Genomic DNA, 22485 nt, shown 5'->3' on the forward strand with positions numbered 1-22485 from the left:
TAAACCAAAAACTCTTAAGGCGACTACAAACTTAAAGAATCCCTTAGCTTCATCATTACCATTAACAGGTTAACATAAATATTGCTATACATAGTCACAATTCTCTCAATCTTACAACTCAAAGCAAACTCTTAACAGAACCATTTGAATTAGCATATATGGTGCTATATATAGTTAACAATTTTCTCTGTCTTACAACTTTAACTCAGTCATTTGAAGTTTCTTGCTAACAGAACATAGGAAAAACTTCGATGTATTCACAAACTTAAATATTTCCTTAACTCCACAAAACCAGGGTGCATTAATATCAGTAGGTTTCTGCGAACGTAATTCAATCTCATAACTCCTCCTTTTCTTTATAATTTTTTAAACAAAATCTCAAACCTAGTTAGAGGAACCCAAACTTATATTTAAACAGTTCCATTTGTAACACAAAACCAGTTCTCTATGTAATTCCATTTTTATATAAACAGTTCCATAAAACAATTGCATTCTTAACACAGAACAATACATGAATCACCAGCATATATGCATACACAAAACTGCATCTTGAGTCAAGGTAGAAACAAATAAATTTCTTCATTTAAATAGTTCCATTTTTAACCCAATTCCAGAAAACAGTTCCTAGGTCATTACTAGAAGTAAGCTCAAAATTGTCCCATTGCAATGAAATCTCTATTGTTCATTTCCTTTCTTAAGTCTCATAATTCAAATGATAAATTTTGGTACTAGCTTTCCAAATATGAAGAAACCAAAATCTTTCTGTAGTTTTATCTCATTTTAAGTTTAAAAAAAAAGGTAAATTCTGGTATCAGGCTTTCACTTCCAAATATGAAGAGACGTTTTACAACAAAAACATTTTGCAGTTAACAATTTTAGTTAAAACAAGCATATCTGCAACTTTCATTCTCAAGCTGGAGACCTTTTTAGTTATAGTAATATTTTAAACCGCACCATTTTTGATGTTAGCTCAGGTTTTTTTGTGTTGTGTCGATTTTCCACGGATCTCAGCTGTGGATGCCTTGTTGTGCTGGTTCTGGCGTCCGCCATTCTTAGCTTCTTAGCGGCTTCTGGAGCTTTTGAAACCATTCAGACTGCCTACTTTGCAGTCTACTTGGGACACTAACCTTCTGTGTCTCAGGTTCTTTCACCATATACATTAAGAATAGACTCACACCTAACATTCACACTTTACAAACTCATATAACATTTTTTTGCCTTGCAAAGCATTTAGACTCACATTCAACATTTACGTTTTTTTGTTGTTGTTTTGTTTTTTTTTTTTACAAACCCACATATAACGTATTAACATCTACTTATTTATACTCCTTAAGGAAACTATTGAACTACTTTAGCAAATATATTTCTTATTGCTTCTTATATACTTCTTATCTTATTTCTTATTTAAACTTACATTTACAACTAGTATCTTCTTACAAGCTTATTACTACATGTCTTCAGACTACCTTAGATATTTCTTGCAAGCTTATATTCTTAAAGGAACTCTATAGATCTATTTTTCAAATTTATATAGGGCTACCATTAGCATATATTTAACTTAGCAAACACCTAAAGATTTCTTAACACAGATCTAACAAGACAGAATTTTTGCAAACTCACATATCTTATTTTCATCTTTTTCTACTTCTTACTCCTAATTATTATCACTATCTCTATTAGAAAGATTCTCTTAACTAGACAGGAAGTACATACATCATTTCTAAAGTTTATAGTCAGCTTTGTTATAAAGCACTGGGATTTAGTGAGTGTTGTTATAGAATTGTGATACTTGTTGCTAGGGGACTGTAACCTTCCCAGGATGACGCCACACTCCAAAGTTGCCAAGTTCTCTCAGCCGTTCCGGAACCGGCAGAGATGCACAGTCAATGGTAGATAGTTTTTAACTAGAGGCTGTCCCTTCACCCAAATTCATAGTAGTTCCCCTGAGTGCTTCAATTCAGACAAACGTTTCTATCACAGCAGTATTCTTGGTTTGTTCTACTGAAAAACTTCACTTCACTCTGAGGGTGAAATTACCATATTTAGCTGCTGTAAAGCTCTTCGTCAATACTGCACAGCTACTAGGTGATATAAAGTATTTTTCTAAAGGAGCTAGTAAAGCCAAAAGCGGCACAGCTCTGAACTCTATTTCCTCACTGTTTGCATTCACCAGTGACAAAACCTCAGAAATACTAATTAAGCCACTTTCATTCTGGTTCCTTTATAGAAACCTCATTGGAGCTGACCTTCCTTAGTTCCACGCTCCTTACCAAACGCTCCGGTAACCACCGAGCTTCATTCTCCTCTTGTGAAAAAACACAAACATGTCCTTGACCCCATATTAACACAGGATCGGGACCCTTCCATAATCCCGAGCAGGGTTCTTTCCATTTCACTTGAGCAAAAGTCGCTTGGGTGCCACTGTGCCAAAATCTATCTGCGGCAGACTGTTCATAGACATCCATATTCAAAAAGTTCAGAACAAAAAGAGCATGATTTAATGCATTATGTGGCGATTGAGGGTAAATTTCTTCTTTTTTTATATTTTTTGAAGTTGTATTTTAAGACTGCTATGAGCCCTTTCCACAATACCTTGTCCCCGAGGGTTATAGGGAATACCTGTTTTATGTACAATTTCCCATTGGGTACAAAATTGTTGAAACGCCTTACTACTATATCCAGAACCATTATCAGTTTTAATAATTTTTGGTAAACCCATATACGAAAAACACTTCAAGCAGTGCATAATGACATGTTTTGTAGCTTCCCCAGGTTGTGCACTAGCCATTGAAAATCCTGAATATGTGTCAATGGTCACATGTACATATCTTAATTTGCCAAATTCTGCAATATGCGTAACATCCATTTGCCATAGATGATTGGGAAGAAGACCTCGAGGGTTTACCCCTAAGTAAGGGACAGGAAAATATTTTGGACATATCCCACATCATTTAACTATTTGACGAGCCGCTTCTTTCATAAGATTGAATTGCTTTCTTAAACTTTTGCTATTTTGATGAAGAGCATGTGACTGTTGAGCCATTTCCACTTGGGATAATGCTCAACCATTGCATTACCCTCAGCTAAAGGACCTGGAAGATTGGAGTGAGCTCTAATATGGCCCACAAAGCATGGCAGCTTTCTTTTGTGAATAGCGTCTTGAATTTGTTGAAACATTTTGACTTGATTGTTGTTAGTTCCAATATTTTCACCAAAACTGTTACTATTCAAAGGAGTCAAGAACAGATGTTCTTTCATGAAACGTATCCTTCATTAGCTTACTTTGAGAAAAAGCATTTTCACTTCATTAGCTTTAATTCCTGATGTTATCAGCAGCTGTAATACTTAGCATTGATTTTTTATAAGGAACTTTCAGGTGAAGCAACTCTTTTGTAAGACAGCTAGATTTTCTGAAGTTTGGTTCCCATGTATAAAGCAGGCATTTCTTTTTTTTTTTTTTTTTTTTGGTTTTTCGAGACAGAGTTTCTCTGTGTAGCTTTGCACCTTTCCTGGAACTCACTTGGTAGCCCAGGCTGGCCTCGAACTCACAGAGATCCGCCTGCCTCTGCCTCCCGAGTGCTGGGATTAAAGGCGAGTGCCACCACCGCCCGGCTGGCATTTCTTTTTGAATGCCTCTTGTCTCCTTAATTAGATTTGCAAAGAAATTACTCATTGCAGGCAGTTTGTTCAAAAGGCAAAGAACTTTTTTAATTTCAACATAAGTTTCTTCGTATCTAAGACAACGTTCAGTGTATAAACTGCTTTCCCTTGTTTTAAGGATTTTAAAGTGGCTTGTTTGCTCTTATAGGTAGCTTTTTGTCATCCAACTACCGTAAAAACTTTGCACAGCTCTTAGGGTAAATAAGGCATTTTACCAATGGAGCCCCAAACCGCGAAGCACCTGGTTCCATATCCTTTCAATTTTTCATTGGAACTGACACTTAAACTCTTAGATGATTTTCCTCCTTATTCTTTTAAAAGCTGTATTTTAATTTTAGAGCTGACAAAAGTGTTTCAGGGCAATGTCACCATCTTTAGTGGAAAAACTACCTTTCCCAGAATGCATTTCCCTTATACCAGTCCATAATAACATCAGTCCCTTTTATCATTTCCCATAGTTCTTTTCGGGTCTGAGAGTCAACTGGTTCTCTTTTACTAGACTTGCCTGGGAGGTTTGAACAAAGTCTCTTGCTTTTGCAACGGGAGATTTGAACAAGCATCTTACATTTTCAGCTATGGCACATTGGGAGATTCCTATTCTCTCCTCAGCTGGCTTCAACAGGTGTCTCTCCTTCATTTGACACTGGCCCCGGATCAGAACCGGATCGTTAGCGCGCACTGAGGCTGGCATTTCTGATAGCAACTTTACTCGGGGCTTGTGTTTGTTTTAGCCTGTCAGTGAAAAACAAAAACATTTACAACAGCTTTTCCATAGCTCCTTCAGAGAGATTTTCTCCCACTGATCTTAATTCTCATTTTGCTTGTTCCTTCCCCCCCCAGATGCAGAGCTTCAGCTATCTGTCTGCGGCTCTGAACCTCTGCTAGCTGCCTTTGGAGGTAGGGGCTTTTTTTTCTCCCCCTGAATCTGCCTCAAACTCTAGCAGCTTTTTCAGGTCACACATTTTCTGGGGAGGAATCTGTCCCCTCTGTTTCTTCAGAGTCTTTCTCCCTGACAGTATCCAGTTTGGTCTCAATTTATCCCCTCTACCCCAGAAACAGTTTCCCACACTACAGTGGTGGCTTTCCCTGCTACTGAAGGTAGGGGCTTTTTGTCCGTTTCTGTTTTCGGGGTCTGTGTGGTTTGCATACAGACTGAAAATCTAACAAGGGAGGTTTTTGCCATTTCTAAACTCCCATTAGGACAGGTGCTTTGCCTCATCAGGCCTTCACCTGGCCCAGTCCCCCAGTGAGTTGCATTTGCTTGTCTAGGTGCTCAGGACAGAGCTTATGCCAGAGGCAATCACCCCTCAGGGCTACACTCCCTCATCTCATCGGCTTTTCTCAAAGAGGTGCTTTCTCTGACAGAAAATCTTTACTCCTGGATTGTTCTGTTCTGCCCTGGCTGGGCTCTTTCCCCAGACAGGTTCTGACTCAGCAGCACAACTGCTTCAGACACAGTTCAGCTTTACTATTTTCCCAGAAAGGTCCTTTTTCTGATAGGAAAGCTTTTCTCAGATTTCTTTTTTCAACTGTGGACCTATCAACCCGGGACTTGTAGGAAAGCAGACAACTGTGCCATTCCCACTGGCTTTAGTTTTGTTTGTTCATTAGCAATCTTCCCCTGGGTCCTGCACCTTCCTGCCTCAGCTCTGTGCTCCAGGAAGTTTACAACTGCAGGAACCCTAGTATCCCCGAAATACACTCCAACTCAGAGATGCTGGCCAGTCACCTCTGGGTTTTTGGTCAGAAGTGTGGATACAATGCTAACAGAGTTTGCATTGCTTCAGGGGATCTTTGCATTAGGAGGATTAGGAGCACCTTTTCATTCTGAAACGCTCACTCAGAAACAAAATCCTTGATGCCTCAGCTCAGCTGTAACTGTGAAGCTTGGCTTTTTTGCCTTTCTCAGGTAAAGTTTCCTGCCCTTTTGGGCTCTCTGTAGCTCTTCACCCACACTCTCCCAAGCGTTTCCCTCAGGGGACTCTGACCCACTGTCTTTTACTAGCTTGAAGAGACAGCTTAGAAGAGGTTTTTAGGAACTTGTCCCTGCCTCCCGCATTGCAGGGAGGATTGTTAAAGCTTGAAAGAACTTAGAGAGGTCTTGCTGTCTTAAGAGGTTTGTTGTTTTCCCTTAGAGCTAATCACAGGTGGTCCCCATATTAATATCTTCAGGTGATTCTAATTTGTCCTTCTGAGAGAGTTCTGAAAGGCTTTAGTTTTTAAGTTTCTAAGAGAGCTTTTGAGAAAGTTTAAGGCTTTTTAGAGAGATTTTCCCCCAAAATTTCCAAGAAAATCTTTATAGTTTAAGATTTTTTTCCCCAGAAGAAAGAAAGACCAACTTTTCCCAAAACTTCCCAACTTTAAACTTTGACTTCTTACACTCCCATTTTTGCCTCAGGGAGAAATTATTTTCTCCTGCTGCTTGGACTTAGCATTTCAGCTGTCCCCAGGTCAAAAGCTTCCATAGGAAACTTTTTCTTCCCCATAAGCTCAAAGAAGAGCTATTTTACTACCCGTAAAGCCCAAAGAAAGATTTTTTTCTCCCAGTTTGCATTCATAGCCCCCAAAGTTAGAAAATTGAAGAGTTTCTGTCTAGTTGCCTTATTTTTTTCCTAGACAATCTTACACTTCTAAGTTTTTCCTAAACTATATTACTACCCTATACCTTATATTTATTTTTCACAGATAGAAATTGAGAAAGGGATAGAAGATAGAAAATTTTGACAGAAGAGAATTTTGCTGCAGCATTGGACATCCTTCCAGTCTGCTTTCCTTTTCTCTCGAGGATAAAACCCCTGCCTCTCAATAATATATATAATATATATATATTTTCCATAACACCAGCATGCCTTTCCACTGGCAGGGCTGACTCACACTTTTACCAAAAACTCTGTAATAAAACTGTTATTTTCCTTTATCTTTAGTCCCTATTACTTTGTCTTTAGTCCCTGTTCATTTGTCTTTAGTCCTCCCTTTTTTTTAGTTCCCCCCTTTTTTTCTTTAGTCCCTGTTCAGGCACCATTCTGTGGGGCGTTTACCTACCACCAACACAGTTCCCCAGAGTTTTCTTGAGTGCGATCAGCAGGAAATATTAGATAGAAGGATTTATAGCGGAGAATCTTGCGGAGATAAACAGAAAATATGGGATAGCCTCGAGAGGGCCTGGAATCTTTTCCAACGGCCCCGACTGTCTCTGCCCCAGGGTTTTTATAGAGACGCCAAGGGGTGGAGCAAAAGACCTCCTCCCCCAGCACAGCCAAGTGCAGACCATCTCAGACACCTGCACTCAGGCCCGTGGTCCTGATCATCCTCTATTCGGACCTGCTGGGTAAAGCCACGAGGAACCCCAGAACGGGCTCCCACACCTTCTACCTTTTACCTCTGCGCTTTTCCTATTCTCTTACTCTGCATGTCTTACTCTTACTCTGTGCCTGGCTGTGTGGCTGGGTGGTTAGCCCCTGGATTCTACCTCCTTCTCTGGCTACTTCTTCTCCTCCCAGATTTCTCCCTCTATACATTCTCTCTGCCTGCCAGCCCTGCCTATCCTTTCTCCCACCTTGCTGTTGGCCATTCAGTTCTTTATTAGACCATCAGGTGTTTTAGACAGGCACAGTAACACAGCTTCACAGAGTTAAACAGATAGATGCAACATAAACAAAAGTAACACACCTTAAATAATATTCTGCTACACGTTGCTTCTGGGAAAAGTAAGAATTTATGTTTCTTTGAGATGCCTAGGGATCACTAGATTTCCTAGTTGCATGGTCCCCATTGTATGGAGGCACCGTGTCTCTCAGTCAGTTCAGGGCGCTAAAATTTCCACTTAGACCAGGTAACTGGCAAACAGTAACTGCTCCTCGTGGTTCTAGAGGCTGGGATCGGAGACTCCGCTGCAGAGAGTGAGTGCCCAAGTGCCCCGCTCCGTGAATGGCGCACTGTGGCTGTTCCCGCACCACAGATGGGTGAACTAGCTCCTCTCAGCCTGGTCTCTGAGGGCGCTGACCCCATTCCTGAAGGCTCTTCTCTCATTACTTAATCACCTCCCCAAAGCGGTGTCCCCAGACCCTTGGTCAGTGCGTCACACTAGTTCAGATGGGACAGGTCTCAGCAGAGGAATCTGGGGGGACAGTGTTCCGAGCCACAGCACACAGCGTGCCCAGCTCATCCCCTGGTGTGGACATGCAGCCTGCTGCAGGTTTCTGCTGTCGTGCATGCCTTTGAGTGCTTGTCAGTTAAGGCTGCGCAGGGCTGGGATGTAGCCCTGCTGGTGCATACAGAGCTCTGCGTTGGGTACCCAGCCCACAGCAACCAGGCAAGTTGGTATACACCTTTAATCTCAGCATCAGGGGGTAGAGGCAGGAAGGTCAGAGGTTCAAGGTCATCCTCAGCCAGAGTGAGTTCATTTGGGATAGGAAGAGGGAGTCTTTGGTCACTGGCGTCTCCTTGTGCCTGGGTTCCAGATCTGAGTCAGGATATTCACACCCACACCCTGGTTAGTGTCTTTTTGGTATCAAGGGATTATGGGTAACTTTGGTGCCAGTGTACTGGTGGCTGAGAGGGTTGAAGCTCTGGGTAACAGTGGTTGACGTCATCACAAGGAGTCATGGTTCTCTGTTGCAGAGGAAGCTGCCTGAGCAGGATATTGCCCAAGGCTCCTACATCGCCCTGCCCCTGACGCTGCTGCTGCTGTTGGCGGGCTACAACCACGACAAGGTAGGGCCAGGGGTCAGGAGACAGACCACACCGGTGGGCCTAGTGTCTCAGAGAAGGCGAAGGCGAAGGGCCCCCGCAGCTGTCCTGGGGTCCCATGTCTCCTCCTGGGGTCATTAACTCCAGTGGCATCATTTCCAACTGGTAGGCCCAGCCCATCTAGGGAGGTGTTGCCCTGGAGAGAGGTAACTAGCACCCCTGGGGTAAAATCTCCCTGCCGGCGTTCCGCAGGCCCTGGAGTGTCCATAGCAGAGGCCGGTGCCTGTGAGGGCAGGGCCGTCCTGGTCTCACGGTCTCTCTCTCTCTCCTTCCAGCTCATTCCTTTGCTGCTGCAGCTGACGAGTCGCCTTCAGGGAGTCAGAGCCCTTGGCCAGGCGGCCTCTGAAGGCAGCGGCCCTGAAGACATGAAGAGACAGACCAAGAAACAGAAGACCAGACGCACGTGAGGAGGAGGGAGGCTTGTTCCCTGGGATGGCACAGCCAGGGCTGCCCCCCAGGGGACAAGGGCACGTGCTCCCCACTTCAGGCAGGCCCCGGCCCTGTGTCCTCTCCTGTGTAGCCTGTGGTGCAATGCGACAAACGGACCCTCCTGTCACCCTGCTGAACACAACTTATTTTCTGGGTTGAAGATAATTTATTATTGTTATTTTTGTCAGAGAAGTATTTAAGCCAAGCTGGTGGCGTGAGAACATAATTCAAATCTTCCACATTTGTTTACAAAAAGAGTCCAGTCAATTTGGCATTGTCTGTGTGGTGAGGTACCTGCTGGACTTTCCCCAAACTCCCCTCTGCACTTGGCCCTCTGGAAGCCGCAGCAGCGTCTGTCCACACAGAAGGATCTGTCGAGAGCCGGAATGAATAAAGTCACCCACTCATGTGTTGTAGCTCATCTCAGATCATCTTCAGGGCCTTGCCAGAGTGCTGGGTGCATGCAGAGCGGGGGCTGTTCAGCCACAGCAACCACACAGAAGACACGGGGAGTAGGGGACAGCAGACCTGTGGCTGGGCTTAGGCTCACTGTGGCCCCCTGGAGTGGATGTTCTATAGTCTAGAGCCAGAAAGACTTTTACTGCTAGGCTCTAAAGTTATGTTACTTCTTGGTGTGTGTGTGTGTGTGTGTGTGTGTGTGTGTGTGTGTGTGTGTGTGTGTCTGTGTCTGTCTGTGTCTGTGTCTCTATCAACTGGCCACTTGACACAGACCATTGTGTGGGTTTGCTTGCTGCACAGGATGGTGAACCACATGAGCCTCTGGGACAGATGAGACATCCTCCACATCCAGTGTGCTTCTAACTCTCACTCCAAGTGGATACTGCCCTGAAAGTTTAATGGTGCTTTTTATTGACACACTAAAGGTTAAACGCTTTTGAGAGACAATTAAATGTCAGTGGGCTCTGTCCAGCTCCAAAAGTGCTCATCATGTAGCAGCTTCACCATGTCACTCATGGGTCACTGTTGATGTTGGTTCAGCCCCCTGTCTCAGTCCATTTGAAAGCAGGGCTTGTCCTGTTCTGACTTCCTGCATTTGTTGGATCGATGGGTAGAGTACTAGTTCCCCTGCAGTGAGGAGCCATTTCTGAAAGTTCTGACCCACTGTTCACGAGACACTTAACTGTGTTCAGCTCTTGGGGGGTGCGGCTCAGTTGGTAGAGTGCTTGCCTGGCACTTACAAGGCTGGGCAAAAAGGCCTGGTGGTGTACACCCTGTGATCCCTGACGTGGGAGGTGGAGGCAGGAGGATCAGAAATTCAGGGTCATCCTTAGCTGTTTAAAATGTAGAGTTTGAGGCCAGCTCGGGCTACATGAGAAAATGCCTTGAAAACAACCCTCACCCCAGCTGGGGGAAGGACACCTCGGAAAGCTGGCCGGAGCCCTTCTATAGCCACGCCACACATTTCCCCCTGCTCTTTCCTGTTTGTGGGGAAGGAGGATGAATGAAGCAGAGTGAAAGAGAGGTATCCCTTCCTGGGGATCCACACAGGCTCATTGTGGCCCCGGCATTGGTGAGCCTGAGGCAGGAGGATTGAGAGTACAAAGCCGTCTTGGCCTTCAGAGGGAGTTCACCAGCCTGGGGGATTTAGTGAGACCCTGTCTTAAAAAGAGGGCAATGATGTAGCTCGGAGCGAGCGCGCCTATCCAGTGCACTTGAGGCCCTGGGTTCTGTGCTGGGCCCTGGTGTGAAGCCTCCAGGGACCTTGATTGTCATCAGCTTGTTCTACAGTTAGAGCCGGAACTTAGATCCAAGAGTCCCTGACCTCTGTGTTCTGCCTCTGCCACATGGAACATAAAAATGCGCTGTGTGCCGGTGTCTAGTAAGCGGGTGATGTGTGCAGGTGGATACAGTGACAGGTGGGTCACAGCTGCAAGTGGCCAAGGACCTCCCTTCCACTGTTCCATCGGCTTTGCTGGGGAGCAGTCACATGAGTGAACACCCAAAGACAGGAAGAGGCGCAGCCCTAAAGGTCAGAGTAGCCCAGGAGAAAGTTGGGCAAGTTCAGGGGGGCAAAGCTGGCTTAGTTACTAGGATGGTTTATCTTGATTTCAGCTTGATGGGATTTAGAATCCCATGGAAGCAAGTCTCTGGAGGGCCTGGGTCAGTTCCCAGCACCATGTGGTGGTTCACAGTACTCCAGTTCTCTTCAGGGACCAGCAGTGAATACATATTGCTCTTCCAGAGAATCCCAAATTCTGTGCCAGTACCCACTGTGTGTGTGTGTGTGTGTGTGTGTGTGTGTGTGTGTGTGTGTGTGTGTGTGTGTGTGTGTGCAAAAACCACAGCCAGCAGAGTGTTATTCCAGAGGAGGCAAGAAGGAAATCCAGTTCAACACAACTCAGCCAGTGTTGGTTCAAACCCAGAGTCTGACCCCAAATAGGCATAGTAAAGGACACGGTATGTTGGTGGAGTTTTCCTGTCCCAGGAGCAGCTTCCAAATTACCACATAGAGGCTTATATTAATTGTAAATGCTTGACCAGTAGCTCAGGCTTATTACTAAGTAACTCCTACATTTTAAATTGACCCATATTCCTTCTTTACACTCTGCCATGTGGCAGTGCCTTTATTAGCCTGGCACATTCATCTTGCTTCTTCGTGTCTCCTCTTGGCTTTGACTCCACCCTCCTTTCTCCCTTATCCTTAGTTTGATCGCCCACTTATTCTTTTTGCCTGGCTATTGGCCAGGCAGCTTTTATTAGTCAGTGAACGTAATGCGTATTCATAGTGTATAAGAGGGTTGTTCCACAACAACAGTACAATTGGGAAATGTTCCTGGTGATAATGAGCATGATAGTGAGGCTTAGGACATGACTCAGTACAGGCGATGGCCTGTCAGTTAAGGAAGGAGGCTCAGGGTAAACATGCTCGTAAGTGTCTGAGGGAGAGTAGCCCTATAGATAGATTGAGATGAACAGGCTCAAGATAAGCGTCTGGGTGGAAAACAGTTTGTACATCTCTCCCTTTGAAGGGACAACCTTGTGTGTTTAACATTCCTGGTTCCCCTAGTGCTTCTCTGAGCACAAGGACCTCCATACATCGTACAAGTACCACATCTGGTTGCCCAGCCAGCGAGGGAATCGGATGCCTCTGAGGGCACCTGCACTCATGTACATGCCCACACACAGACACACATAATTAATAAAAATGGAAGCTTAAATCTTTTTAAACCGTTTTAAAAAATAGTTCTTTGAGAATTTCATACAATGTCTTTTGATTGTATGCACTCCCAGCTTCTCCCAGAACCACCCCCACTTCTTGCTTCCCCAAATTCATGTCTTCTTTTTTAAAAAAGCCTCATTGGACCTGCAGATACCCTCGTGTTTCCTTCCACCAAGGTGGGGTTTTACCATCGCTGAGCCTCCTCACAGTGAGATCAAAGCCCTTGTAACTAAGCTGTGAAGTGGCTGTGAGGATTGGAGTACTGGATGTCTGTCAAGACCGGAACAGCCAGTGAATGTTATCTTAGCTATTGCATGACGAAGTGGAGGTTGTTTTTGTTACTTCTCAAATATTGCCTTAAAAAATCATCTCAGGACAGTGTGACTCAGTTAGGTATGCTGTGTGCACCAGCTGCGGTGGCCCTCTCTTCTCCCACCCTTCATCTGAGGAAGAGGCTGAGGAGCCGGGGCCCAGACATTGTATACTGGTGCTCTTTCTGTGAGCATAACTAACCGTTTCGGGACATTTCTGCAGAGCCACCACTCCAGCATCCAGCTAGCCTGGGTCTTTCCTAGCTAGGATAGGGACCTGTTTTTCCAACAGCGGGAGCCTGCCTCTGTCCCAGGACTGGGAAGCAGCAGGGCTTCTCTAAAAATGCCACAGGGAACAAACATACTACCTTGAAGAAGCCAGACCCAGATTTTGTGGGGTCTGAAGGTCAAACAGTTTGAGATCTTTTAAGAAAATGGTCCCAAGGGTCTTAGAGAAAATTCCGTTCTGATCTCCAGCGCACACACACAATACTGACATGGTGTTGTGTATCTGAATGTGCCTCCCGGCGAAGGAGTCCCTGAGTTAGCAATTCTGATCCTTCCCCAAAGGCAGCCCAGCCTTTGCCCTGGAGGGAGGTCTTACAGTCTGAGGCAGCAGGTATACCTGCACCCATCAGCCTGGTCTCCAGACATCTCCGTCAAGATGGTGTGGGTCAAAAGCTGACATAAAGGGGTCAGAGATGCAAGAGAGTGGAGAAATGTCTCCAACAGAAAGACTCGCCCAAGGAAACTGAAATATAGGAACATGGTTTATGGTACAGTAAGAATCCAAAAGTATTAGGGGGAGAGGTTAATCAGACTGCAGTTGGACCATCTTGCCACTTCTAAGAATGCTCTGGAAGATCTTGAAATGAGAAAGAAAAGATGTTCCATGTAAACTGCAAATTGAAAACAAGCCAAAGTACATAATTTGAATTTTTTTTCCTGTGCGTGTGTGTGAGTGCGTGTGTGTGTGTGTGTGTGTGTATGTGTGTATGTGTATGTATGTTTGCATGGAGAGGCCGGAGAACAACCTCACCCTTCATTCCTTAGGCACATTCACGTTAACCTTTGGAGACGGCACCTCTCAGCAGCCTGGAACTCACCTATCAGAATAGGCTGCCTGCCTCCCCAGCCTAGTACGAAGTGAACACGTTCCTTTTATAATAGGGTAGAGGGAAGCGGGGTGAGGGTGTGGGGGGCAGGTGCTTGAGCGCAGTCCTGGGGGAGAGAGGCATGAAAGCAGAGCAGGCCAGCTGAGTAGAAACTGGCTGGAGGACACGGAGGGGAGCGAGGGGAGCGGGAATAGTGCTGGGGACATCGGAGATTGCTTTGGAGTTAGGAGACCCCTGTCTTCTTGGTTTAGAAAGATGGAGTCAGGGACCAGCTGGGGAGGCAGTCCACCCCTGTAATCCCAGCACTTGGGGGTAGAGCATGCCAGGCTTGCGCAAGCTGGAGAGCAAACCCAGGGTTCAGGTGGAAGTTCCCCCTCAGCCCCCCTTTCCCATCTCTCTCTAAACCCTGCTCCAGCTCGGAAAGCCTGCCACATGCTCATGACCACTCCTACAGGGTATTTAAACCGCCCCGGAGAGAACAGACGCGGAGCTGGAAAATCATCTGGGGTGGTTTACGCACTAAACCTGGACTCTTTCTTATTGTGGTTTGATTTGGATTACTGTGTCGGTGGAGGGGTCGGGGTATGGAAACTTCACCCAGGGCTTCATGTGCCCTGGGAAGTACTCTATCAGTCATACCACTCTCCAGTCCCAGCCTTTATCATAGAAAAGAATGCCAGGCATTCTCTGAGGAGATGGCTCACTGCATATACCATTGATTCCTAAGGGGGAGAGGATAATTATATTTTTAACTTTATGGATGAAGATCTGGGCTTATGATCAAGGTTTAAGTAGCTGATCATTGTAGTTTCTCACTAAGGTCTTTTCTTGGCATAAAACAAAAAATATGACTGTAAAATGCAAGCTCTATTGGGTAACATTTCTTACTGCATGACTAGAATTTATTTTAAATTGCTGTAGTTCTTGTAATAGAATATGTGTATTGTGGTTTGAATATGACATGCTCCACCACAGGCTCACATGTTTGAACTCTGGATCCCCAACTGGTGGCGCTGTTTCAGAAGGTTGAGGAACCTTTAGAGGGTGGAGTCTGGTTGGAGAAAGTGGGCCGCTGGGGGGATGGGCCTTGAGGTTTTATAGCCTGGCTGTGGATGCAATGTGACCAGCCTCTGCATGCTCCTGCTGCTGTGCCCTTCCCCCACCCCCGCCCCTGCTCCTGCCTCCCCCATGGATCCCCTCTGAAACTGTGAGCCTGCCTTCCTTGAGTTAAAGTCTTCCTTGAGTTGCTTGTCTGGTATTTGAAATGTAATGAGTACAATATGCTTCAGGATTCTGTTTTGAGGGTGTGTGTGTGTGTGTGTGTGTGTGTGTGTGTGTAAAAGGAAACAAAAGGAGACAGAAAGAGCGTCCAGTCAAAGGTGACTTTATAAAGCACAGTCTCAGAGAAATGGAGCCGGAGGACAGCCTGAGGTAAAATGAGAGGGAAAGAGGGACCAGTCTACAGAGAAAGGAAACTGACTGGAGCAGCATGTCATTCTCCAGTGACAAGTTCCTGAGAGGGAGGGCCAGGAGAAATAATGAAGACAGGAAGTTTGGGATCACCAGGTCTTGCACAAGCTCATGACTCAGGCAAGGTTGGGCAATCCCGGAAGAGAGGCCTTGCTTGCCCTGCTGTGGCTGTAGGCAGGGCTGGGCAGGGCTGGGGAGGGCTGGGGAGGGCGGCCCGCTGCAGCCCGAGGCATCAGGTGCTCTCCACTGCTCCTCCCGAGTGAGGGAACCCGTGTTTTCTTCGGGGTAGGTGGCAGGAGCAGGTGCAGGACCAAGAGCCATCCATGGGCGAGGGGGGTGCCCACTGGCAAGGACCCATCTGAATCCATCAATTCCGGGCTGATGCTCAGCACCCCCAGCACCACGGAGAAAAGCTAGGCCCAGGAAAACAGCTCTTCCCCAGAGCATGTACAGCCAGCATCTCCTGCCCCTGAGGAGAAAAAGTTCATGCCAGCCATAGATTAGTTAGCCCCAAAGTGACAAGTTAGGCGCAGGAGGAGCCCTTTTGCTTAGGGGGAAGAAATGGATGTCACTTTCTTGCTGCACTTTCTAAATGTTAACTCAGTGGGTTGATGTGGTTGCTGTAGCCCAGGTTGCCCTCGAACTTACAGAGCTCCTCCTGCCTCTGCCTCCTGAGTGCTGGGATTAAAGGCGTGGGCCACCGCCACCTGGCTTTGTATATTCTTTCAGTATCCTTTTCGTTTGTTTGTTTGATTAAAACAGGATAGACTCCGACCCCATATGTAGCCCAGGTTAGCCTGGGTCTTGCAGCAGTCCTGAGTCTCAGCCTCCTGAGTGCTGGGATTACAGATGTGGACCATGGAGCCTGGCTGTCAGCATGCTTTCCGCCAGGCGGGTTTGTATCACTAAATACAAAGTGAAATGAAACCACAACGAGGCAATGAGGACCCTTTTCAAATCAGTGCTCATTAATTCTGGGCGCTATTCCCAGTGCCTGTGTTTCAGGTTCCAGTGTCTTCGCAGACAAATGAGAGAATAATATGTGTTAAAACTGTGTCCTATTTTCTAAGGGCCTTTTAGTGGCTGGTGTCTACAAACTATGTCTTTTGAGTATTTGGAAACTGGAAGGATCAAGTGTCAGTTTTTAAAATGTATTGAAGGAACAAAAAGATGCTTCTGTGGGTGAAGGTGCTTGCTGCCAGGCCTGATGACCGGAGTTCAGTCTCCAGGATCCCTGTCAAGTGGAAGAGGACTCACCACCCGAGGTGTTTTCTGTCTTCTCCTCCAATGTCGTGGAGCTCGTGTGCACACACATGGAGTAAACAAATACGTAAAACTAAAGGAAGAAGTCTTGGAGATGATACTCCGTGGACAGGGGAGCTGGCTCAGCAGTTGAAAATGCTCCCTGCTTCTCTGAGGGCCTGTGTCCAGCAGCTCACAGCTGCTTGGAACTCACTTCTAGGAGATCTGACACCCTCTTCAGACCTCTCCACACAAGTGACATACACACACTCCCACACACATGAATAAAAATACATTTTTTAAAATGTGTTGAAAATAATTTATACTTTTTAAATTTTTTGAGAGTTTCATGTTAGCCAGGCTATCCTGGAACTCACAACGTAGCCTGGGTTGGTCTTAAACTTCAGGCAATCCCCCTGCTTTACCCTTCTGAGTTCTGAGATTACAGGTAGGAGCCACCGTGTCCAGCTTAATTCAGTTTTACCGTTAGGAAAATCAAGACTCAGAAAATCAAGTTGTGGACTAAGGACGCTGTTCAGCAGTTGACTCTTACTTAGCATGCATTGAGTTTCGGGCACTAGAAAAAAATGGAGAAAGTGAAAGAACCTGGAAAATAAAGGAAAGAGGCTAGGGTTCAATGTGCTGTCTCTCTGTTTGTTTTTGCCGTGTGGTACCGATGATGTCATGTACAAAGGGCAGCCTGCATGTTTTCACTTCTCAGCATAGACATCTTATATCAAATACACCACCTAAAAAGAAATCTGTCGTTAACATTTCAAGAAGCTTGATTTTCTTTGCAGACTCCATAGAGATACCTATGTTCAGCATCAGGTTTAAATGTGTGTGATGTAGCGGGGTTTCAGAAAAGGCTTTGAAAAACATTATTTTGATATCTGTGGCAGGGGCTGGAGAGATGACTCAGTGGTTAAGAGCACTTGCTGCTCTTGCAGAGGATCTGGGTTCGGTTTCTGGAATCCACGTCAGGCTGCTCGAAGCTTGCTGCAACTTCCATTCCAGAGGCTCTGGCCTTGATCTGGCTCCCACAGTCACCTGCATGCATGTGGCGCACACACAGAGGAGCAGACACACGCATGCACATGAAACTGTAGCACATCTGTGACAAACTGGGATCAAGTTAACTAAACATATTCTTTTGTTTGTTTGTTTTGTTTTGTTTGTTTGTTTCAAGACAGGGTTTCTCTGTGTAGTTTTGGTGCCTGTTCTGGATTTTGCTCTGTAGACCAGGCTGGCCTCGAACCCACAGAAATCCACTTGCCTCTGCCTCCTGAGTGCTGGGATTAAAGGCGTGCTCCGCCGCCGCCGCCGCCGCCGCCAGGAAAAAAATATTCTTAGTATTTATTTCGGTATGTGTGAACCATGGCGGGCTGTGGAGGTCAGAGGCAACTTCCTCCTTCTACCATGTGGGGCAGTGACTTTTTCTTTTTCTTTTTGTTTGTTTCTTTTTTGTTTTTCCAGACAGGGTTTCTCTGTGTAACAGCCCTGGCAGTCCTGGAACTGGTTTTGTAGACCAGGCTGGGCATGCTTGTTGGCAAGCACCTTTCCCCGATAAACCATCTCACCATCTCTAAGTTCACTGTTTTAAGGTAGTAGTAAGTATGGAGAAAAATTTAAAAAGTTAAGAATTAGTTACTTAGAGGCGGATCTCTGTGAGAGTGAGGCCAGCCTGGGCTACAGATTAAGTTCCAGGACAGTAAAGGCTACCCAGAGAAACCTTGTCTTAAAACAACAACAACAATAAAATTATATTGATGTAGAGCCACACGCTGGATCAGACAAGGAAGAAAACTGGGTTCCCACCTTGTAACTCCAGCTAGTCTCTCAGCAGAGAGGGTGGGTACCAGTTGGCCAACCTTGCTGAACATCCTGTCTTGGAAGTGAGTCTTCAGCCTCAGTCCAGGATTACAGAGCCCGAGGCCAACCTGGGGCCCAGCTGCCAATCCTGCAGAGGTGTTGATGAGATTGCCCTACTGATCAACCTGTTCAGCTAAGATCCATTTGGGAGGGGTTTCAGAAGCCGGCAGCCTTCAGTCTGACGACACAAGATCAGCTGAGGAGTTGGCAATCGAGCAAAACTCGACCCGAGAACACAGGAGAAGGAGCCGTCCAGCCACCGAACCAGATCACCAGAATCATAAGCCCACCGTACACCGACTGGGAACAGGTAAGGCCCCATCTCCGGACCAGCAGACCAGGTCTCTAGCCCCTAGGCCCCAGCCATCGGAGCTCCAGGGACCAGACAGCTACCTTTCCCTGCTCCCTCACCAAAAAAACCCAGCCCCTGTGAACCCAACAACCACTGGAGCCATAAGCCCACCCTGCACCAACTGGGAACAACTGCTCCCTGAGACAGAACCCACTAACACTGATTGGACTAAGCTGCTCCTGGAGAAACAGAGCCCAACAGCACCGATTCGACCAAGAACTTCTAGTGGACCAAGACTATCAGAACACGAGAGGCACCTTCAGACACAGACACCACCAAGCGGAGGAAGAGATGAGTAGACGCCAGTGCAAAAATACAAGCAACAACATACAGACCTATATGACAACATCAGAACCTAGCGATTCTATACCTGCAAGACCTGAACATACCAATGCAGAAGAAATCAATCCTAAAAATGACTTTAAGAAGATGATAGAGGCCCTTAAAGAAGAAATAAAAAAAAACTCCCTTAAAGAGGAAATAAAAAAATTCCCTTAAGGAAATGGAAGAAAAAACAAACAAAAAATTGGAAGAAATCAAAGAAAAACAAGAAAAAGAGCTTGTTATTGATTGATTGTTTTGAGGAGACGTTCTCATTTTGGCCAGGCTGACCTCAGACTTGCTATACAGCCAAATATAAGATAGCCTTGACCCTTCTGTTCCGGGGATCCTCTCAGGTTAGGTCATGGGTCCACACTGCCATACCTGGTTCCCAGCTAAGAATTTAACAGAAAAAAAATTACTCATGGGGCTGGAGAGCTGGCTCAGAGGTCAAGAGTATGCTTTGCTGTTTCAGGGGACCTGGCTTTGGTCCCAAATACCCTCATGGTGGCTCATAACTACCTAAAACTCCAGTTCTGGCCTCCAGGGGCACCAGGCATGCAGTTGGTACGCATGTGTACTTACAGACAGGCACTCACAAATACACATGAAAGTAAATACATTTTCTTAAAGAAAAAGCTGCAGGTCATGGTGGTGCACACCTTTAATCTCAGTACTCAGGAGGCAGAGGCAAGCGGATCTCTGTGAGTTCGAGGCCAGCCTGGTCTACAAAACCAGTTCCAAGACTGCCAGGGCTGTTACACAGAGAAACACTGTCTGGAAAAACAAAAAAGAAATAAACAAACAGGAAAAAAAAGGAAAGAAAAAGGGGGGGAAAAAAGTTACCTTTTGTCTTAAAGTATCTTTGCCCAGAGAAACAAATGTTTGCCCTGAGTTTTGCCCGGCCAGTGCATCTTGGGCCTTGTGAGCAGGAGCTGTTTGCTCTGGCTTTGTCTGTTTGATTTCAGTCTCCTGGCAAACCATGAACTTGATACTTTTCTTTCACATTAACTTTATACTATGTATATAAATGCACACCGCCTGTGTACTAGTCCCACTAAGTAAGGGTACATTTATAATTCATCGTTACATTTATCTCCCTCTTCTCTCCATTTAGAACCCAAGAATCAGTTTTTCAAGGGAAAATATTGGGCCAGGAGCCAAGACCTGTCCTTCACAATTTAATATTGTGTAGGTCATCTTATCTCAGCGGCCTCATCTGGAGATAGATAGATAGATAGATAGATAGATAGATAGATGGATGGATGGATGGATGGATGGATGGATGGATGGACGGACAGACAGATAGATAGATGGATGGATGGATGGACAGATGGCCCTCAGTCTGTCTGAGGGTAAGTGCTCAGTAAAGAATTGTGTTTTGTGACAAAAAACTATCACAACAGCAATAAAACAGGAAAGAAAACCATAAATCATACATTAGAGTGAGTGGCTCAAAATTCGTTTTCTCATTTAAAATAATTCTCTTTATAGTGTTTTGTGGGGGCTGGGGCAAAGACAGTGTGCTTATGTAGCCCAGGCTGGTCTAGAACTCACTGGGGTCCAGGTTGGCCTTGGGCTGACAGCAATTCTCCTGCCATCGCCTACCTGTGATGGGATCATAAGCATGCAGCACCTTACTTAGCTTAAAGTCATCCTTTTAAAAAAAGATTTATTTTTAGGTGTGTGTGTGTGTGTGTGTGTGTGTGTGAACTTGGGTGCCCCCAGAGGCCAGAGGACTCTGATCCCCATGGAACTGGAATGACAGGTGGTTGTGAACCACCTAACATAGATGTTGGGAATGGAACTTGGGTCAAGAGCAATATGTGCTCTTAAGCACTGAGCCATCTTTCCAGGCCCTAAAATAATTCTTTTTTTTCAATTTAAATTTTGTTTTATCTTTTGTGCATGAGTGTTTTGCCTGCATTCATGTCTGTGCATCATGTGTGTGCGGGTGCCCTCAGACACACTCACACACATGCATATACACACATGTACATACACACACATTCTCTCACACACATATATATACACATTCACACACACACATATAAAAAGCACACCTATGCATACACACACACACACACACACACACACACACACACACACTCGTGCAAGCACACAGTTTGTACTCCTAACTGGACACCTATTTAAGTGATTCCACAACTGAGAAATCCCACTCTGTGTGTGGCTCACAGCTTTGACTTGTTTTATCAGGATTTGGGACTTGGGGGGCTTGTTTTGGACTTACTGGATACACAGGGGAGAGCTCTGATGCCTTCTGGACCTGCGCTTTTCATGTTGTCTTGTCGTGGGGCTGGGAATTCAGCTCATTTTTCCAGCACTTGCCTGGTGCACACCAAGCCCTGGGTTCAGTTGCTGGCACTTTATAAACTGGTGTGGAGGTACACACATGCCTGTAATCCTAACTTAACCCAGGACATGGAGGTGAGAAGATCAGGAGTTCAGGGCAGTCATACTAGACTTGATGGCTCCTGCCTGTGATCTCAGCATTGTGGAGGCCGGAGTGCTCTGAATGAGGCCAGCCTGGCTGTCGAATGGACGTCATGTTATTCTGCCTGAGAGCGTCAATGTCACCTGTAATGTCTGATGTTTCAGCAGTTGGTGTACTGTCCCCTTTCAAGGCCTGTCTTGTTCTTAGGATGATAAGGAAAGACGGCCGGAACTCCCACTGGCTGGGTAGGAAAGGAGGTGTGTAACGCCTCTCCTTCCGGTCCTCTCCTCCCTCAGCTCTCTTCACAGCAATAGAAACCCCAAGACAGTAATGGTCAATGTTTATTGAGTCTTTAGTAAAGACCTAAGCAATATTTAAGTTAATTGTTCCAGTTATGTCTAGAGTGAGTCAAGCCCAATGACCTGAGTTCTGTTCATCGCCCCGGGGTGTAAGGAGAGAACTGACTTCTGCAGGTTTCCTGTGATCTCCACATGAAGTAGGAAAGGAGAGGCAGTGAATACTGAAAGGCAGGTATTAGAGAGTCCTGAAGAAGATGATGGATTTCATGCTTCCGATTCCTGTGTTTCACTGATACGACACACAGCTGTAGGCCAGGTAGAAACAAAACAAAACAAACACACACACACACACCCAAAAAACTGGGGAAACCAGCTGGGCGATGGTGGTGCATGCTCTTAATCCTAGCACTTGGGAGACAGAGGCAGGTTGATTTCTGTGAGTTCAAGGCCAGCTTGGTCTACAGAGTGAGTTCCAGGTCAAGCAGGGGTATACAGAGAAATCCTGTCTCAAAAAACCAAACCAAATCAACAAAAACAAACAAAAAAAAAACCCAAACAACAGCAACAACAAAGAAAACCACACACACACACACACACACACACACACACACACACACACAAATCTGGGAAACCATGACATGCTGTATCACGCACAGTTCTATTTTGCTTACTGGAAGAGCTTTGAAAGAGTAATTTAGATATACAGATTTTTTTACAGGCAATATGGCATGGCTCTTAAGATTGTCCTTGGCAGGCTGTGTTTCTGATAGACCTTCAGTGGAATGCTCTTAAAAACCCATGTGTGGACTGGAGCTGCCATTTAGTTGGCAGTGGGCCTACATGGATGCAGGAAGCCCTGGGTTCATCCCAGCACGTGGACCCACTGAATTCAGTGTTCTTGCAGAGAATCTTGTGTTGTGGGCATCTTCCCAGGGGTCACTGAAATATCTTGTATGAGCTGATGAAATAAGTACTCCGATAAACAAATCTGCAGGAACCAAAGGGAGCGGGCCGGAAGTGGCTCAGTCT

The 22485-nt window shown here is 45.7% G+C and overlaps 1 protein-coding gene across 1 annotated transcript in view; it reads left to right on the forward strand.

Annotated features, from left to right (window-relative positions):
* LOC102902857 (BOS complex subunit NOMO1) overlaps window positions 1–9254 on the forward strand; it is a 72404-nt gene extending 63150 nt beyond the window's left edge. Inside the window, exons 30-31 of the mRNA XM_042276737.2 lie at window positions 8281–8373; window positions 8685–9254. Of these exons, the coding sequence (XP_042132671.1) occupies window positions 8281–8373; window positions 8685–8816 (225 nt within the window). The 3' untranslated portion in view covers window positions 8817–9254. The remainder of the gene's footprint in view (window positions 1–8280; window positions 8374–8684) is intronic.
* The last annotated feature ends 13231 nt before the right edge of the window (window positions 9255–22485 follow it).

The sequence above is a fragment of the Peromyscus maniculatus genome, chromosome 1 (genome assembly GCF_049852395.1).
Source record: "Peromyscus maniculatus bairdii isolate BWxNUB_F1_BW_parent chromosome 1, HU_Pman_BW_mat_3.1, whole genome shotgun sequence".
Taxonomy (NCBI): domain Eukaryota; kingdom Metazoa; phylum Chordata; class Mammalia; order Rodentia; family Cricetidae; genus Peromyscus; species Peromyscus maniculatus.